The 21107-nt window shown below is 43.4% G+C and overlaps 2 protein-coding genes across 4 annotated transcripts in view; one reads left to right on the top strand and one right to left on the bottom strand.

Moving 5' to 3' along the window:
* Window positions 1-277: 277 nt before the first annotated feature.
* On the bottom strand, window positions 278-10659 carry LOC124032445 (EBP cholestenol delta-isomerase). Its single transcript, XM_046344850.1, has 5 exons — window positions 10437-10659; window positions 4768-5095; window positions 4515-4551; window positions 948-1078; window positions 278-753 (listed from the first exon to the last, which is right to left on the bottom strand). The coding sequence occupies exons 2-5, from the start codon at window positions 5093-5095 to the stop codon at window positions 539-541; spliced, it is 711 nt and encodes a 236-aa protein (XP_046200806.1). The 5' UTR covers window positions 10437-10659; the 3' UTR covers window positions 278-538.
* Window positions 10660-17693: 7034 nt separating this feature from the next.
* Window positions 17694-21107, top strand: part of si:dkey-109j17.5 — a 70758-nt gene continuing 67344 nt past the window's right edge. For all 3 annotated transcript variants that reach the window (XM_046344839.1, XM_046344838.1, XM_046344837.1), the window contains exon 1: window positions 17694-18253. In XM_046344839.1, coding sequence (XP_046200795.1) covers window positions 18104-18253 — 150 coding nt within the window. In that variant the 5' untranslated portion in view covers window positions 17694-18103. The remainder of the gene's footprint in view (window positions 18254-21107) is intronic.

Below are 21107 nucleotides of genomic sequence, written 5' to 3'. Positions count from 1 at the left end.
GACAGGTGCCTTTCCAAATCATGTCCAATCAATTGAATTTACCACAGGTGGACTCCAATCAAGTTGTAGAAACATCTCAAGGATGATCAATGGAAACAGGATGCACCTGAGCTCAATTTCAAGTCTCATTTCGCTTTGTCATTATGGGGTAGTGTATATAGATTGATGAGGAAAACAAATTCAATCCATTTTAGAATAAGGCTGTAACATAAACATGTTGAGAAAGGGAACTGAATACTTTTTGAATGCGCTGTACACAACAGATAAGAGTCAAGCACCACGTCGTCATGTGTTTAATCAGTTTAGAAAAAGGGAAAATTCACATTGCATAATGCCACCAAATTATGAAAAATATTCAATACAAACCACACATACATGATACAGCGTATCTATCAACATTATTTTGTTTGGTCAGTTCACAAACACTACTATTATTAATCAGAGTTAAAAGTATCTACCTTCCTCCGTCTAGCTACTTTGATTTTTTTTTTTGAATAGCCCCCCACCCCTCTGCTGCTCTCCCACCCACCCCTGCTCATCAGTTGGCCTTCTCCTTCTGGGCCAGGTCAGTGTGTGTCTGGGCCTGCTGCAGGTGTCTCCATGCATCCAGTATGAGGACCAGAGGAATGATGATCCACAGGATGTTCATGAAGACAAAATAGAACCAAAAGTACAGAGGATGACCCATCTGACTGTGGCTGTACCCATCACGGTGCTCAGTGAAGAAATACAGCACCGCCCCATACAGCTGACCTGGACACAGAGGACAGGGGTTAAGACACACAGAACTGTGTAGAGATACAGCACCGCCCCATACAGCTGACCTGGAGACAGAGGACAGGGGTTACCTGACCTGGAATAAGATAATATAATGTCAGCCTTAAAAACACACAGATCAGAATCAGCTCATAGGGTCCCCCACCACGGTACTGTATCAGTGTACCTACCAAGAGAGACCATGAGTTGCAGAACAAAGCGGCATGGTTTGTTGGCCAGGAAGGCAAACACTGTCCACAAACTCAATGGACCCCAGAACCAGGCTGTTACTGTCTCCATACACACCGTGAAGTTATCAGCTCTACACAGAGAGGGAGGAGGAGAGTGATTGAACAGGAGGAGAGAGAGAACACTCAGCAGTTGATTGAATTGTTCTCAGACTACAGTTACTAAACAAAAAAAATACATGTCAGTAGTACTTTGAAAGGCTGGTCAAAGATCATATCACCTCCTCGACACACTCCACCCTCTCCAATCACCTCCTCGACACACTCCACCCTCTCCAATCACCTCCTCGACACACTCCACCCTCTCCAATCACCTCCTCGACACACTCCACCCTCTCCAATCACCTCCGACACACTCCACCCTCTCCAATCACCCCCTCGACACTCCACCCTCTCCAATCACCCCCTCGACACACTCCACCCTCTCCAATCACCTCCTCGACACACTCCACTCTCTCCAATCACCTACCACCCCGACAGATCACCTGACAACACACTGAACAATGCCCTTACACACCTGGACCAAAAAAAAAAATGCATGTGTGAGGAGGCTGTTCATCGACTACAGCTCAGCCTTCATACAATAGTGTCAGCTCATTACAAAGCTTAATGTCCTACGGCTCGTATTTCTGTGTGTTATCATATTATAATTAAGTCTATGATTTGATAGAGCAGTCTGACTGAGTAGTGGTAGGCAGCAGCAGGCTCGTAAGCATTCATTCAAACAGCACTTTCCTGCGTTTGCCAGCAGCTCTTCGCTGTGCTTCAAGCATTGCGCTGTTTATGACAAAGCCTCTCAACTCCCGAGTTTAGGCTGGCAATATTATAGTGCCTATAAGATCATCCAATAGTCAAAAGGTATATGAAATACAAAAGGTATAGAGAGAAATACTTCTATAATAACCACAACCTAAAACTTCTTACCTGGGAATATTGAAGACTCATGTTAAAAGGAACCACCAGCTTTCATATGTGCTCATGTTCTGAGCAAGGAACTTAAAAACGTTAGCTTTCTTACATGGCACATATTGCACTTTTACTTTCTTTTCCAACACTTTGTTTTTGCATTATTTAAACCAAATTGAACATGTTCCATTATTTATTTGAGACTAAATTGATTTTAATGATGTATTCTATTAAGTTAAAAAGTGTTCATTCAGTATTGTTGTGTCATTGTTTTTTTTAAAGTGTTCATTCAGTAGTGTTGTGTCATTGTTTTTTTTAAATAAAAAGTTGTCCAATAAAAATCGGTATCTGCGTTGGGAAAAAAAATAAAATTAAAATAATAATCGGTCCAGAAGCTCAACCTTAACCCTTTTTGTACATAAGAGACGGTAGCAGCAACATTGTAGAAAATAAGTTGTAAAAATGCGACAAAAAATAAAAACAAAATAGCACAGTTGGTTAAGAGCCCATTAAATGGCAGCCATCCTCTCCGGCAGTCATTCCCCCACTCAATGGTCATTCCACCTGCTTCTCTATTATAGTTTTTATAGAACCATTTTCACACTTTTATTTCCTGTATGTTAGAGCTCGGAGCCTAAGATTTTCACTGTACCCTGCAATCACGCCTGCAACCCTGTAGAAGTGATTATTAAAACACTCAATCTGAGAATCTCAGTATCTGGTGTGACCACCATTTGCCTCACGCAGTGCGACATCTCCTTTGCATAGAGGATAGGCTGTTGATTCTGGAATGTTGTCCCACTCTTCAAAAGGCTGTGCGAAGTTGCTGGATATTGGTGAGAACTGGGGCACACGGTTGTAGACTTCGATCCAGAGCATCCCGATCATGCTCAATGCCGATTATCATGCTGAAACATGAGGCGATGGCGACAGACGAATGGTATGACAATGGGCTTCAGGATATCGCCATTGATAAAATGTAATTGCGTTCGTTTTCCATAACTTATGCCTGCCCACACCATAACTCCACCATGGGGAACTTTGTTCACAACATCAGCAAACCGCTCGCCCACACGACACCTTACACTCTGTCTGCCATCCGCCCGGTAGAGATGAAACCGGGATTAATCCATCTGGAGTACACTTCTCCAGTGTGCCAGCGGCCATCGAAGGTGAGCATTTGCCCAATGAAGTCTGTAACGACCCTGAACTGCAGTCAGGTCAAGACGACGAGCATGCAGTTGAGCTTCTCTGAGACTGTTTCTTACAGTTTGTGCAGAAATGCTTCAGTTGTGCAAACCCACAGTCGTATCAGCTGCCCGGGTGGCTCGTCTCAGACCATCCCACAGGTGAAGAAGCTGGATGTGGAGATCCTGGGCTGGCGTGGTTATACATGGTCTGCGGTTGTGAGGGCAGTTGGACATACTGGCAAATTCTCTAAAATAAACATTGGCTTACAATAGAGAGATGAACATGATAATATAATAATACATGAAATGCTCTCATTCCTGCAGTCAGCATGACAATAGGGTTAGGGTTAGGGTTAGGGTTAGGGTTAGGGTTAGGGTTAGGGTTAGGGTTAGGGTTAGGGTTAGTTAGAGGGTTAGGGTTAGGGTTAGGGTTAGGGTTAGGGTTAGGGTTAGGGTTAGGGCTAGGGTTAGGGTTGGGTTAGAGGGCTAGGGTTAGGGCTAGGGTTAGAGGGTTAGGGTTAAGGTTGGGGTTAGAGGGTTAGGGTTAGAGGGTTAGGGCTAGAGGGTTAGGGTTAGGGTTAGGGTTAGGGTTAGGGTTAGGGCTAGGGTTAGGGTTAGGGCTAGGGTTAGAGGGTTAGGGCTAGGGTTAGGGTTAGGGTTAGGGTTAGGGTTAGGGGGTTAGGGTTAGGGCTAGGGTTAGGGTTAGGGTTAGGGCTAGGGTTAGAGGGTTAGGGTTAGGGCTAGGGTTAGGGTTAGGGTTAGAGGGTTAGGGTTAGAGGGCTAGGGTTAGGGCTAGGGTTAGGGCTAGGGTTAGAGGGTTAGGGTTAGAGGGTTAGGGTTAGGGTTAGGGCTAGGGTTAGGGTTAGGGTTAGGGCTAGGGTTAGGGCTAGGGTTAGAGGGTTAGGGTTAGGGTTAGGGCTAGGGTTAGGGTTAGGGCTAGGGTTAGAGGGTTAGGGTTAGGGCTAGGGTGAGGGCTAGGGTTAGGGTTAGGGTTTAGAGGGTTAGGGTTAGGGTTAGAGGGTTAGAGGGTTAGAGGGTTAGGGCTAGGGTTAGGGCTAGGGCTAGGGCTAGGGTTGGGGTTAGGGTTAGGGTTAGGGTTAACCCTAACCCAATTGCACGCTCCCTCAACTTGTGGCATTGTGTTGTGTGACAAAACTATTTAGAGTTGCCTTTCATTGTCCCCCGCACAAGGTGCACCTGTGTAATGATCATGTTGTTTAAATCAGCTTATTGATATGCCACACCACAAATGTGTGCACAAAATGTGAGAGCAATACATTGTGCATATGGATGATTTCTAGGATTTTTTATCTCAGCTAAAACAGACCAACACTTGACATGTTGCATTTATATTTTTGTACAGTATAAAAAAAAGAAAACGACAGTAAATAAAATAAATAAATAAAAAACTTACATGACATATCGGCTGTCTCCTCTGGAGTACTCCTTCCCTGAGGACAATGAGAGAAGACAACGTTCTGTTAGTTACATTCTGCTTGTTGCGGATTCTCATTTCCTTTTTCTTGCAGTAAGAGGGTTCTAGAAGAGAATGGAGGTTCTACTGGATGGTTCTAGTACTACTAGGTTCTAGGTTCTACAAGAGAGTCCAAGGTCCTAGTAGTGAATGGAAGTTCTACCATAGGGTTCCAGCACTAGGTTCTACTTACACAGCTGAGACAGGAAGCTCTGGTCTGAGGGGATGACGTCATAATACAGAGAGAACCATCCTTCAATGACCCCGTGGATGAACCCACAGACAGCAAACCAGCAGATAGCCAGCCGCCTGGCCACCCCGAACTCCTGACCACGGCCATCCCTGGCCCACTTCCGGCCCGTCAGGACCCAGGTGGACAGCAGGAAGAGACCCGACACAGAGAAGAGGAAGGACAAGATCTCATGCATTGACCTATCGTTCGCCACGTAGCCTGGGATGGACAGGTCCTGCGGCCAATAGGGGTGGGGGACGCCAGCGGCTCGGACGGGGCTTTTCGCCATCTGCCAATCAGTGAGACATGTTACCAGCTGCCCATTCATAGAGGCTAGGGTTATGTTCCAATTCTCAATCATTCTACTGAAGTGTGCACTCATTCACTGCCTTACATTACATTTAAAACACTGGACTGGTGAAAACGTAACTGGACAGAGTTTCCACCATATTGTTCACACAGTGAAGTGAAGAGCGACTTCGGGATGCTGCAAAGAAAAACCCATAACTCAGACTGGCCAATAAAAAGAAAAGATTAATATGGGCAAAAGAACAGACACTGGACATCTGGGCAAAAGAACACAGACACTGGACATCTGGGCAAAAGAACACAGACACTGGACAGAGATATGGCTTTTTCTTTGCAACTCTAATTAGAAGGCCAGCATCCCGGAGTCACCTCTTCAAGGTTGACGTTGAGACTGGTGTTTTGCGGGTACTATTTCATGAAGCTGCCAGTTGAGGACTTGTGAGGCATCTGTTTCTCAAACTAGACACTAATGTACTTGTCCTCTTGTTCAGTTGTGCAACGGGGCCTCGCACTCCAATTTCTATTCTGGTTAGAGCCAGATTGCGCTAATCTGTGAAGGGAGTAGTACACAGCGTTGTACGAGATCGTCAGTTTCTTGGAAATTTCTCGCATGGAATAGCCTTTATTTCTCAGAACAAAAATAGACTGACGAGTTTCAGAAGAAAGTTCTTTGTTTCTGGCCATTTTGAGCCTGTAATCAAACCCACAAATGCTGATGCTCCAGATACACAACTAGTCTAAAGAAACCCAGTTTTATTGCTTCTTTAAAATCAGCACAACAGTTTTCAGCTGTGCTAACAATTTCAAAAGGGTTTTCTAATGATTAATTAGCCTTTTAAAATTATAAACTTGGATTAGCTAACACAATGTGCCATTGGAACACAGGAGTGGTGGTTGCGGATAATGGGCCTCTATACGACTAGGTAGATTCCATAAAAATATATATTTTAAATCAGCCGTTTCCAGCTACAATAGTCATTTACAACATGAACAATTTGATGTTATTTCAAATGGACAAAAAACAAAAAAGTGATTTTCTTTCAAAAACAAGGATATTTCTAAGTGACCCCAAACTTTTGAACAATAGCGTAGGTCCTGGATGTCAGAAAGCTTAGCCACCGTAATCTACTGGGCAGACTACCCTCTGTAGCACCTTATGCCGAGCAGTCTGATGCCGAGCAGTTGCCATACCAGGCGGTGATGCAACCGTTCAGGACACTCTCGATAGTGCAATTGTATAATTGTTTGTGGATCTGAGGACCCATGCCAAATCTTTTCAGTTTCCTGAGGGGGAAAAGGTGTTGTCGTGCCCTCTTCACGACTGTCTTGGTGTGTTTGGACCATGATAGTTTGTTGGCGATGTGGACACCAATGAACTTGAAACTCTCAACCTGCTCCACTTCAGCTCCGTCGATGTTAATGGGGACCTGTTCGGCCGGGGCTGTAGTCCTATAGTCCACGATCAGCTCCTTTGTCTTGATCACGTTGAGGGAGAGGTTGTTGTCCTGGCACCACACTGTCAGGTCTCTGACCTCCTCCCTATAGACCGTCTCATCGTTGTCTGATCACTGTTGTGTAATCAGGTAACTTAATGATGGTGTTGGAGTCGTGCAGGAGGGTACTGAGCACACACCCCTAAGGGGCCCCAGTGATGAAGATCAGCGTGGCAGATGTGTTGTTGCCTACTCTCACCACCTGGGGCTGCACATCAGGAAGTCCAGGATCTAGGGTCTGGGTTTGGCCGGGGTAGGCTGACAATGTAAATAAGAATTTGTTCTCAACTGATTTGGCTAGTTAAATAAAGGTTAAATAAAATTAAAATAACAGCATTCTCACATAGGTGTTCCTTTTGTCCAAGTGGGAAAGGGCTAAACTTGTCGTTGCACATCTCACACTACAAGAGCATTGCAGATTGTGCCGATAAAATCAAAAGTTTGGAAATATCTGGACTGCTTAAAGACGAGATCGGTAGCACCCAGACTGCATCTCAGTCCCGCTTACATTAAACAACCGCCGGAGACAGTTGCATGCCCCGAGTAAACAGACATTGGGATTTTGTCTCCGATCTCAAACTTGTCTGGGACAGAAACTCTACCAAAATCGTATAGTGAAAGTAGATTTTTTTTGTTTTACTACAGAAATGACAGGGTAGCCTACTCAACTGACACTGCCAAACAGATCAATAAAAACAACGTTGTCTGATCCATATAATAGGCCTACGAGAAAGGGAGACACAAATAGAAAATTACTTCCATCTAACCTGGAGGAATGTATTGTCCAAAAACAAAAACTAAACATGGCACCGACCCAATGATAAAGACCTTGAATATGCACACCTACTGGGGATATGGCCAATGTTCTCCGCTGGTGCCAATACAACAGGCTACTAGTTTGCTCAATTAAGTTAAGAAATTTGATCACATAAAGACTGACGAAAAGACTCCAATCTTCTCTTTACAGCAACAGTAATTTGCTTTCCACCATTGTATTGTAAAGAAACAGCAGGGAGCAGGTACGGTGCGCTAAAGCATGCTCGTGCGGCAGAGTCGATTTCCGCGAATATAAACCCAGGGTCGTTACACTACTCCCCTATTTCAAAGAGCGCGTCCTCGCGCTAGCTTGTGACTCTTCGTCTTACAGGAACGCGCTCACCGGCCAAGCACACGCACTGTCGTGGATGGGAGGTCCAATCACTTCTGACACAAATGTAATGACCTGACTAGATCATAAAGGAACAATTGTCCAGACAGAGGGTTGAGGTTACGAATTAACAGTTTAGTAACCCAGCTATACACAGGCTACTGTTTGGCCGTAGCACCACGTCAAATTAACGAAAGATACCCCACAAGCCAGCCGTGACCTTCTCTTGTGAAGCCCAGACGTAAGAGAGAGAACAAAGGCTGAGCCTGGTCTTATCTTCCAATGCTCCATCCCCCTGCCCAACCCCCCTCCACTCCACCAACCGCCAAGATGCCCGGCATTAGAACATTCCAGGCATTCCCATGATTGGCAGATAGCAGATTTATAAAAGGGAACACTTAAAACAACACAATGTAACTCCAAGTCAATCACACTTCTGTGAAATCAAACTGTCCACTTAGGAAGCAACACTGATTGACAATAAATTTCACATGATGTTGTGCAAATGGAATAGACAACAGGTGGAAATTATAGGCAATTAGCAAGACACCCCCATTAAAGGAGTGCTTCTGCAGGTGGTGACCACAGACCACTTCTCAGTTCCTATGCTTTCTGGCTGATGTTTTGGTCACTTTTGAATGCTGGCGGTGCTTTCACTCTAGTGGTAGCATGAGACGGAGTCTACAACCCACACAAGTGGCTCAGGTAGTGCAGCTCACCAGGATGGCACATCATTGCGAGCTGTGGCAAGAAGGTTTGCTGTGTCTGTCAGCGTAGTGTCCAGAGCATGGAGGTGCTACCAGGAGGCCAGTACTTCAGGAGACGTGGAGGAGGCCGTAGGAGGGCAACAACCCAGCAGCAGGACCGCTACCTCCGCCTTTGTGCAAGGAGGAGCACTGCCAGAGCCCTGCAAAATGACCTCCAGCAGGCCACAAATGTGCATATGCCTGCTCAAACGGTCAGAAACAGACTCCATGAGGGTGGTATGAGGGCCCAACGTCCACAGGTGGGGGTTGTGCTTACAGCCCAACACCGTGCAGGACGTTTGGCATTTGCCAGAGAACACCAAGATGCTGTGCTCTTCACAGATGAAAGCAGGTTCACACTGAGCACATGTGACAGACGTGACAGAGTCTGGAGACGCCGTGGAGAACGTTCTGCTGCCTGCAACATCCTCCAGCATGACCGGTTTGGAGGTGGGTCAGTCATGGTGTGGGGTGGCATTTCTTTGGAGGGGCTGCACAGCCCTCCATGTGCTCGCCAGAGGTAGCCTGACTGCCATTAGGTACCGAGATGAGATCCTCAGACCCCTTGTGAGACCATATGCTGGTGCGCTTGGCCCTGGGTTCCTCCTAATTCAAGACAATGCTAGACCTCATGTGGCTGGAGTGTGTGAGCAGTTCCTGCAAGAGGAAGGCATTTATGCTATGGACTGGCCCGCCAGTTCCCCAGACCTGAATCCAATTGAGCACATCTGGGACATCATGTCTCGCTCCATCCACCAACGCCACGTTGCACCACAGACTGTCCAGGAGTTGGCGGCTAATTTAGTCCAGGTCTGGGAGGAGATCCCTCAGGAGACCATCCGCCACCTCATCAGGAGCATGCCCAGGCGTTGTAGGGAGGTCATGCAGGCACGTGGAGGCCACACACACTACTGAGCCTCATTTTGACTTGTTTTAAGGACATTACATCAAAGTTGGATCAGCCTGTAGTGTGGTTTTCCACTTTAATTTTGAGTGTGACTCCAAATCCAGACCTCCATGGGTTGATAAATTTGATTTCCATTGATAATTTGTGTGATTTTGTTGTCAGCACATTCAACTATGTAAAGAAAAAAGTATTTAATAAGAATATTTCATTCATTCAGATCTAGGATGTGTTATTTTAGTGTTCCCTTTATTTTTTTGAGCAGTGTACAACACAACCATCTACTAGCCTAACACATAACACACAGCTGTCTGTGTGGGTCACTACAGTATTTTTAAATATTGCAATATGCTAGGCTGGGTCTCTCTGCTTTTCACTGACAGTCCCAACTCAATTATCTATTTTGGTATTTACTTTCTAGTGACTTAATGGACTTAATGGACACACCGCCTATGCCTTTTAAAGTGGCATAAACACAACCAGTCATCTAATGGTCAAACAATCACTAAACAAAGCAGCTCCTGTAGACTACCCTCGCACGTTAGTCCACTTACAAAATCATTTCAACATCCAGACACCAACAGTGCACTATGCACCCGCAATTGGATAAATGGGGAAAAAACATGATACAAAACACCAACGTGTATTGTAACATTACCCGCCTTGATAAAATGTAAGCGTTCTCCTCAAATCACAACGCAATGTGAGGTTTATACCAGCCGATTTCCAGTCAACTCGCACATTTTTCATGCGGCTGACATGCAGTTGTTAAATAATGGTATAATAGCCTATATATTTTTGTTGTATTAAATTGTGATAGGCTCACGCTTTACCGGAATCGCGTACTCCAACATTTTATTTGTTGTTGCTGGGACGCCATACCGGACCGCATTACCTCGGAGTGACCACTCGGCTTTACTGGCACATCCATTTTAACCGCTCAACTCATCATCATTCAGACTCCGACAGTGAAAGCTGTCTTGAGTAATTTAATGTTGTATCATTTCTCTGTGTAACGTTAGCCAACTTACTGCGAAGGTAGAGATGAAGACGCTAGATAAAGCTGATTAGAGAAGCCAAGTTCCTCAAACCTCGATTTCCAATGGGACGAAAAGATCTGACAGAAATATGAGATAGATATTCCTACAGGTTCCACTCAGCTACCTTATTCCTACTCCAATCAGGCGGATACATAGAAAATCATTCAGACAGACTTCGGCACTTCCATTTGTGGCTCGGGAATAAGGGGTTAAAAGTAGGCGGACCCTTGTGATAACAATAGCCAATCAAACAGCTAACTTTATGTGCCGAAGCCACACACGTGAGATTTTAGAAACTGTCGATTGGTTAGTCGTCTCGGAACATGGATGTTGTCACAAGGCGTCGGCCAATGAAATGTATCACAAACATCACACACGGAAGTGTGACAAGTTGCCGTCAACGAATGAATCAAATGAACAAAGCTGATGTGTGAATGTCCTAAAGTACTAAAACCATATTGATACACTATTTTGCTAAATGCTGTAGTTTCAAAGAATATGATACGGTCGTTTATGAAAAATAAATCTCCAAATCGTGTCAGGGATTATAGAACGGTGGTCTATTCCACAAATTACCACCTGCTAAATCTATGAATTGAAATGTCTATTTACTCTGTTCCATCTCACTGCTCAATCCACTGTTTTATCAGCCCAGCTAGAAAAGTTATACACTTCATTTCCACGAAAAAAGCATCTAGACTCGTAATTGCTTTTCAACAGCGGAATTTTGAAAAGTCGTTGCTGTCTGTCTCTCCGACATTTGCAACATTGTTTTAGTGTTGAGATTCGATCACCTGCACTATTGTAAGGGATAAATCTATATTTACTGAAGTGTTACCTGGAGGAAAATGGGGGCGGTCATGCTTTTTCAGTTTCTGTCAATTGGAGGTTTTACTATTTTTTAAATCTATTCCAGGGGAGGGTCATGTAATTTGTGACATTTCTATATTTGTCAGTGTTTTAGACTTAGATGTTTATTAGGCTATATATTGATGTGTGCCCGATGCCGCACCTCGTCTCTGAATCTCTGCTGGGCGTGCAATATCAAGTTTGCCTATAGGCTTTGTACAGTGGTCTCAATCAAATGATCCATAGCCTATAGGCTATAGACTACAAAGTGTATGCTCGGATAAGCAGAGAGAAAAGTTATATTTCTAAGATAGCTGCTGGGATGGTGTAAATAAAACTAGGCATCATTACACACCGCAATGGATATTCCAAGTCTGAGCCCGGGATGCTCTGCTCTTGTTGATCACAAACGTTTTTGTGTGCTGCCTGACCAATGGCTGTTCTGTGTAGGCTTAAGGTGGAAGTTCAGGAGGAGAGTCAAAGGCTTCTTCCGGGAAAAAAATAGAATAGGCCTTCTCCAAAAAATGCACTATCTTCAGTGTGGACTGGACTTTAGTACAGCCTATGTTCTGTTCAATTTTAGAAGGAAAGTGCAAAGATAAGAACGAGGACCGTAATGAAGGTGCCAGGTTTCCTCCAGACGTGACGCTTGGAATTCAGCCAAAGAGTTCAATATTGGAATCATCAGACCAGAGTATCTTGTTTCGTATGGCCTGAGAGTAATTTTGCTCTGTCATTATGGGGTATTGTGTATAGATTGATGTGTAATAATAACAATTTAATCAATTTTAGAATGAGGCTGTAACTTAACACTAATGTGGAAAATGTCAAGGGGTCTGAATACTTTCTGAATGCACTACATATATATGTTTAATTTAATTTTACCTTTATTTAACCAGGCAAGTCAGTTAAGAACAAATTCTTATTTTCAATGACGGCCTGGGAACAGTGGATTAACTGCCTGTTCAGGGGCATAACAACAGATTTGTACCTTGTCAGTTCGGGGGTTTGAACTCACAACCTTCCAGTTACTAGTCCTAAGCTCTAACCACTAGGCTACGCTGCCGTATTTAGAATTCAAGGCACACTTAACCAGCATGGCTCTCACAGCAATCAACAGTGATACGCCATCCCATCTGGTTTGTGCTTAGAGGGACTATCATTTGTTTTTTCAACAGGACAATGACCCAAATCACTTCCAGGCTTTGTAAGGGCTATTTGACCAAGAAGGAGAGCGATGGAGTGCTGCATCAGATGACCTGGCCTCCACAATCACCCAACCTCAACCCAATTGCGATGGTTTGGGATGAGTTGGACCGCAGAGTGAAGGAACAGCAGTGCTCAGCATATGTGCAAACTCCTTCAAGACTGTTGGAAAAGCATTCCAGGTGAAGTTAGTTGAGAGAATGCCAAGAGTGTGCAAAGCTGTCATCAAAGCAAAGGGTGGATACTTTGGAGAATCTGAAATCTAAAATATATTTGATTTGTTTAACACTTTATTTATTTATTTATTTTTTATTTCACCTTTATTTAACCAGGTAGGCAAGTTGAGAACAAGTTCTCATTTACAATTGCGACCTGGCCAAGATAAAGCAAAGCAGTTCGACAGATACAACGACACAGAGTTACACATGGTGTAAAACTAACATACAGTCTATAATACAGTATAAACAAGTCTATATACAATGTGAGCAAATGAGGTGAGAAGGGAGGTAAAGGCAAAAAAGGCCATGGTGGCAAAGTAAATACAATATAGCAAGTAAAACACTGGAATGGTAGTTTTGCAATGGAAGAATGTGCAAAGTAGAAATAAAAATAACGAGGTGCAAAGGAGCAAAATAAATAAATAAATTAAATACAGTTGGGAAAGAGGTAGTTGTTTGGGCTAAATTATAGGTGGGCTATGTACAGGTGCAGTAATCTGTGAGCTGCTCTGACAGTTGGTGCTTAAAGCTAGTGAGGGAGATAAGTGTTTCCAGTTTCAGAGATTTTTGTAGTTCATTCCAGTCATTGGCAGCAGAGAACTGGAAGGAGAGGCGGACAAAGTAAGAATTGGTTTTGGGGGTGACTAGAGAGATATACCTGCTGGAGCGTGTGCTACAGGTGGGAGATGCTATGGTGACCAGCGAGCTGAGATAAGGGGGGACTTTACCTAGCAGGGTTGGTTACTACATGATTACATATGTATTCTTTCATAGTTTTGATGTCTTCACTATTATTCTACAATGTAGAAAATTGAAAAAGAAAAACCCTTGATTGAGTTGGTGTGTCCAAACCTTTGACGGGTACTGTAGGACAGAATTTATTTTAACAAACTACCTTTAGATTTTGTGGGGGGACTATCTGTTGTTCAATGTGTATCAAATCAAATTTTATTGGTCACATACACGTGATTAGCAGATGTTATTGCGGGTGTAGCGAAATGCTTGTGCTTCTAGCTCTGACAGTGCAGTAATATCTAACAAGTAATATCTAACAAATTACACAACATATACCCAATACACACATGTAACAGAATAACTTTACGTCCGTCCCCTCGCCCATACCCGGGCGCGAACCAGGGAACTTCTGCACACATCGACAACATTCACCCTCGAAGCATCGTTACCCATCGCTCCACAAAAGCCTTGGCCCTTGCAGAGCAAGGGGAACTACCTTTTCAAGGTCTTAGAGCAAGGGACGTAACCGATTGAAACGCTATTTAGCGCGCACTGCTAACTAAGCTAGCCGTTTCACATCCGTTACACACACAAATCTAAGAAGGAATGAATTAAGACTATATACATATGGACGAGCGATGTCAGAGCGGAACGGACTAAGATACAGTAGAATAGTATAGAATACAGTATATACATATGAGATGAGTAATGCGAGATATTATTATTAAGTGACTAAGATATTGTAGAATAGTATAGAGCGTTTTCAGCTATACCTTTCGTGGCTGTTTATTTACCACCACAGACAGATGCTGGCACTAAGACCTCACTCAGTCAGCTGTATGAGGAAATAAGCCAACAGGAAACCACTCACCCAGAGGCGGCGCTCCTAGTGGCCGAGACTTTAATGCAGGGAAACTTAAATCAGTTCTACCAAATTTCCATCAACTCCCTCGCCCTCCATTTGGCAAAAACCGACCACAACTCTATCCTCCTGATTCCTGCTTACAAGCAAAAATTAAAGCAGGAAGCACCGGTGACTTGGTCTATAAAAAGTGGTCAGATGAAGCAGATGCTAAACTACAGGACTGTTTTGCTATCACAGACTGGAACATGTTCTGGGATTCTTCCGAGCTGTAGTCCACAGCTTTGATGCACATGTACTGACCTCGCCTTCTGGATGATAGCGGGGTGAACAGGCAGTGGCTCGGGTGGTTGTTGTCCTTGATGATCTTTTTGGCCTTCCTGTGATGTCGGGTGCTGTAGGTGTCCTGGAGGGCAGGTAGTTTGCCCCCGGTAATGCATTGGGCAGACCGCACCACCGTCTGGAGAGCCTTGCGGTTGTGGGCGGTACAGTTGCCGTACCAGGCGGTGATACAGCCCGACATGATGCTTTCAATTGTGCATCTGTAAACATTTGGGAGGGTTTTAGGTGACAAACCAAATTTCTTCAGCCTCCTGAGGTTGAAGATGCACTGTTGCCCCTTCTTCACCACACTGTCTGTGTGGGTGGACCATTTCAGTTTGTTTGTGATGTGTATGCTGAGAAACTTGCTGCTTTCTACCTTCTCCACTGTGGTCCTGTCGATGTGGATAGGGGGGTGCAATATACAGGGAGTACCTGTACTGAGTGGATGTGCAGGGGTACGAGATAATTGAGGTAGCTATGTATATATAGGTATGGGTAAAGTGACTAGGCAACAGCATATATCATAAACAGTAGAAGCAGTGTATGTGGTGAGTGTGAAAGTGTGTGAGTGTGTGTGTGTGTGGCATCAGTATGCATGTGTGGGTGTGTTATGTGTGGACATGTGTAGTTTGTGTATGTGTGCGTTGGGGTTTAAGTGTGTGTTAGTGTGTGGGTAGAGTCCAGTGTTTTTGCATAGAGTCGGTGCAAGAGAAGTCCAGGGAGCTATGCTTAGCCGCAGATTATAAACCATTTCTACTTAACTAAGGTCTTCTGAGATGAGACAGGTGGAGGACAATGGACATAAAGACAAGGAGGGTGTGATGTCTCCTAAAGAGAGAAAGGTGGAGGACAATGGACATAAAGACAAGGAGGGTCTGAAGTCTCCTGAAGAGAGAAAGGTGGAGGACAACCTCTAGCCGAGCTTCAACGCCATACAACTCTCCTTCCGTGGCCTCCAACTGCTCTTAAACGCAGGGGAAACTAAATGCATGCTTTTCAACCGATCACTGCCCGCACCTGCCCGTCCATCCAGCATCACTATGATTAGACTGTAAACTCTCCTTCCAGACTCACATTAAGCATCTCCAATCCAAAATTAAATCTAGAATTGGCTTCCTATATCGCAACAAAGCATCCTCCACTCATGCTGCCAAACATACCCTCGTAAAACTGACCATCCTACCGATCCTCGACTTCGGTGATGTCATCTATAAAATAGCCTCCAACACTCTACTCAACAAACTGGATGCAGTCTATCACAGTGCCATCCGTTATGTCAAAAGCCCCATACATTACCCACCATTGCGACCTGTACGTTCTCGTTGGTTGGCCCTCGCTTCATACTCGTCGCCAAACCCACTGGCTACAGGTTAGCTACAAGTCTCTGATAGGTAAAGCCCCGCCTTATCTCAGCTCACTGGTCACCATAGCAGCACCCACAAGTAGCACACGCTCCAGCAGGTATATCTCACTGGTCACCCCCAAAGCCAATTCCTCCTTTGGTCGTCTTTCCTTACAGTTCTCTGTTCTACTGTATTATTGACTATGTTTTGTTTATTCCATGTGTAACTCTGTTGTTGTATGTGTCGAACTGCTTTGCTTTGTCTTGGCCAGGTCACAGTTGTAAATGAGAACTTGTTCTCAACTGGCCTACCTGGTTAAATAAAGGTGAAAAACAGAAAAAAACAATGGACCTAAAGACAAGGAGGGTGTGATGTCTCCTTTTGTTTACTGGCCCAACACTCTAAACTCTAGACTATCTGTGCTATGTAATGTACATTATGGATTTTATTGGTTGTTTCCTGTTTGGACCCCAGGAAGAGTAGCCACTTCCTTGGCAACAGTTATTTGGGGATCCTAATAAATAGGCAATACTGAACCCAATCCCCAGCAGGACCATCTGAAGTAGTTTGGAATCAGACCCTCAAACAGGCCCAGGCCTCATTCTAACAAGGTAGGCTAGTTTTCTGTTTGTCTGTCTGCCAGTCTGCCTGACTGGTAGGATAGATGAAACATAGTAGGGTATCTTTCCTTCTGCTTGCACACACCAGTATGGATGAAACATGAACCACATTCAGAAAACATTTAAAAATGTTAATAGATGTGTTTTAGGACATGATAAATTGTAGTCTTCAAATGAAGCTCTTGTCACTCGTTCTCTCTCCTCTTTCTGTCTTCATCTGTGGCCATACAGCTGTCTGTCTGTCTCTCTGCATGCACGCTACTATGTTGTAATGGGGAAAACTCCTCTCTCCATAGTCGTACAGTTAGCGCAGATGGCTGATCTACAGTCCTGACCACCAGAGAACAGCTGCAGCTCCACAGCAACCAGGACCAGACTGAAAGGCAGACTGGCCAGATCCTGGTTTAGATCTGACGCAGACTAGACATACTGGCTACATTCTCCAGAAGTGTGCACTCATATTATCCCCCTCATGGATATAAATGAATGTACTGGTGTGAGAAATATGGTGGAAACTCTCTCCAGCCATGCCTGCACCAATCCAATGCTTTAAATGAATGGACTGGTGAGAAATAAACACGCAAGAATGAAGCTATATTCAAGAAGTACCAAGTACCAATAGCATATCAATATGCAGGGAATGGGGAGATGTGGTAGTTGAGGTAGATACTGTATGTACATGAAGGCAGGGTAAAGTGACTAGGCATCAGGATATATAATAATAAGGTATTTGAGGTAGATACTGTATGTACATGAAGGCAGGGTAAAGTGACTAGGCATCAGGATAGATAATAAAAGTAAAAAAAGGCTGTTTTTTACACAGTCCAATTTTATTGAGCAATCTGATCAGCTCTGAAAAAAAATCTGATGTGAAAAGATCTGATTTGATTGGTCATAAAACCAATTAGTGGAATTGGGCTGCCTGTGTATACTAAAAGCAATCAAATTAAAGGACATTTGACTATAAAATATAGCGTCTACGGTGGGGGAATTATACTGAACGATATATTGAGTTGATCCGGCCGAGCGTTGCCGATAACTGCCGAAGTGTTTCGGAAACGCGTATCTGGTTTACTTCCTGGACCAATGGTGGCCGCCATCCTCTGCTAGCCCGAAAGCCCAGCCTCCTCGAGTAGCTGGTGCAGTTTGATAACACGGACCAGGCAGGACTGGATAGCTACAGGATTTCAGTGTTTGCAGCGATACTAGATACTTTGTTTAATAGCATGATTCGTGTACGAGCATCGTAGCTAGCTGAAACGCGATAGCTCCAAGGCGCTCTTTTGGCAAGTCGCCTGTTTTAACCCATCTATTGTTGCGCGCGTCTGCCAGCGTTTTGATTACAGTGAGTAGGAAGGAAGAAAACGCACACACCCCTCCGCTCTTATGGTAGTGACTAGAGGGAGGCTCGGGAAAAAAAAGAAAGAATAGGTAGAGAGATCTCGATTGTTGTCTTTTGGAAAGTTGAATCTACTTCCGAGGATAAAGGTTGGTCATCCCAATGGCGTCAATTTCGAAGGTGTCCATTCTGGATTACTTCAACATCGTGTTTGAGGGGGAGAACGGCAAGATCGAGTCCAACTGTAAAGCATGCGGCACCAGGATACAGGCGAAGAGGAGCGTCACCTCCAACTTCGTCACTCATCTCAAGGTACCGTATAGATCTGTTTTAACTGTAGATCTGTCTGACCGTAGGTGACAGTAGGCTATAGGCAGGGTTGGGTGAGTTATTTTCTAAATGTAATCCGTTACTAGTTACCTGTCAAATTGTAATCAGTAAGGTACTTTTTGGATTATCCAAACCCAGTAATGTAATCTTGATTGCATGTAGTTTTAAATTACTTTCAACCTTAAGAGGCATTTTGAAGAAGACAAAATGTATGTTACTAATTTAATGAAATCTATTGCAGGATAAGTCAATGTTAAAGATTACATAACTGGCCATATATGGATGTTACATTGTACTTTATGGGCTGGTTATGTAGGCTTCTTCTACCCCATAACTTTCTACTACATATAATATGATTAAATTGTACTTTATGGGCTGGTTATGTAGGCTTCTTCTAGCCCTACATATACTATGATTAAATTTCTACTACATATACTATGATTAAATTGTACTTTATGGGCTGGTTATGTAGGCTTCTTCTAACCCATAACTTTCTACTACATATAATATGATTAAATTGTACTTTATGGGCTGGTTATGTAGGCTTCTTCTACCCCATAGCTTTCTACTACATATACTATGATTAAATTGTACTTTATGGGCTGGTTATGTAGGCTTCTTCTAACCCATAACTTTCTACTACATATAATATGATTAAATTGTACTTTATGGGCTGGTTATGTAGGCTTCTTCTAACCCATCGCTTTCTACTACATATAATATGATTAAATTGTACTTTATGGGCTGGTTATGTAGGCTTCTTCTAACCCATCGCTTTCTACTACATGTAATATGATTAAATTGTATCTTTATATTAAAAACCAAAGTCCATCAGAATTCCAATCAATCAAATGTATTTATAAAGCCCTTCTTACATCAGCTGTTGTCACAAAGTGCTGTACAGAATTTAAGAGCTGGAGTTACTATACAATTTTACCTTTATTTAACTAGGCAAGTCAGTTAAGAACAAATTCTTATTTTCAATGACAGCCTAGGAACAGTGGGTTAACTGCTTGTTCAGGGGCAGAACGACAGATTTGTACCTTGTCAGCTCGGGGATTTGAACTTGCAACCTTTCGGTTACGAGTCCAACTCTTTAACCACTAGGCAACCCTGCCCCAATTATTCCAAACATTGTATACCCTGGGATCTTCAAGAACAGGACTTGTAAATATGGAAGTATAGATCATCCAAATGGATTTACCTGAGCATAACCCAAAACGGTGGATTTATTAGCCAGCCCTACTCTGTTGATTAGGATTCTGTTGTCATAGAGGGCTGATTTGGCTCATTGATTTAAATTGAAAAATAAGTGCTGCGCTCATGGAATGGCTTTGAGCACTACTGAAAAGTGCTATTTACATGTGAAAAACGAATGCCATATTCTGCATTTGCTAAAGGCCTATTGTTTACCTTTTTCTTGGTGACACTTTGATATCTTGATAATATGCAGCTGTTTAAAGGGCAAATCCACAGAAGAAACAAAAGCAACAAAGATACAATAACAAAACGGTCGCCCCGACTCTGTTTTGGTGAAAAACTGAGGGATGGGTCAAGAGAAATGTAACCACTCTCAGAGTAATAGAGAGAGCTGTGGATGTAAGGACTGACCATCCATGATATCAACACTATTGTTTTAACCATGCTATGAGGCTATACAGTGTTTGTTTACATTTACAGTGTTTACAAACATTGGAGTAAAACAAGCATATATTTTGGGCTCTCATGGAGTTTGACAGTTGAACTAAGCTCATGAGGCCAATAATAAGTTATATTCTTCAAGAATCAATGGACATGTATACAGTACCAGTCAAAAGTTTGGACACATCTACTCATTCTAGGATTTTTCTTTATTTTTAATATTTTCTACATTGTCAAATAATAATGAAGACATCAAAACTATTAAATAACACATGGAATCATGTAGTAACCAAAGATTCACCGTCTTCTAATGGTCTTCTAAACGGTGGCTATTCACAGTCTTCTAATGGTCTTCTAAACGGTGGCTATTCACCGTCTTCTAAATGTCTTCTAAACGGTGGCTATTCACCGTCTTCTAAACGGTGGCTATTCACCGTCTTCTAAACGGTGGCTATTCACCGTCTTCTAAACGGTGGCTATTCACCGTCTTCTAAATGTCTTCTAAACGGTGGCTATTCACCGTCTTCTAAACGGTGGCTATTCACCGTCTTCTAAACGGTGGCTATTCACCGTCTTCTAAACGTGGCTATTCACGTTTGCTTTGCACACTGTGGCTATTCACCGTCTTAATAAATGTCTTTAAACGGTGGCTATTCATCCAAAGTCTTCTTAAGTCATGTGGCTATTCATTCTAAACGGGTGGCTATTCACCCACTAAACCCCTGGCGTTTCTAAGTAGCCACCGTTTGCCTTTGCACACTGTTGGCATTCTCTCAACCAGCTTCATGAGGTAGTCACCGGGAATGCATTTCAATTAACAAGTGTGCCTTGTTAATTTGTGGAAATCCTTTCCTTAATGCGTTTGAGCCAATCACTTGTCTTGTGACAAGGTAGGGGTGGTATACAGAAGGTAGCCCTATTTAGTAAAATAACAAGTCTATATTATGGCAAGAACAGCTCATATAAGCAAAGATAAATGACAGTCCATTATTACTTTAAAACATGAAGGTCAGTAAATCTGGAAAATGTCAAGAACTTTGAACATTTATTCAAGTGCAGTCGCAAAAACCATCAAGCGCCATGATGAAACTGGCTCTCACGAGGACCACCACAGGAATGGAAGACCCAGAATTACCTCTGCTGCAGAGGATACGTTCATAGGGTTAACTGCATCTCAGATTGCAGCCCAAATGAA

Source organism: Oncorhynchus gorbuscha, linkage group LG03 (genome assembly GCF_021184085.1).
Source record: "Oncorhynchus gorbuscha isolate QuinsamMale2020 ecotype Even-year linkage group LG03, OgorEven_v1.0, whole genome shotgun sequence".
Taxonomy (NCBI): Eukaryota; Metazoa; Chordata; class Actinopteri; order Salmoniformes; family Salmonidae; genus Oncorhynchus; species Oncorhynchus gorbuscha.
This window is presented reverse-complemented; position numbering and strand designations above follow the sequence as displayed.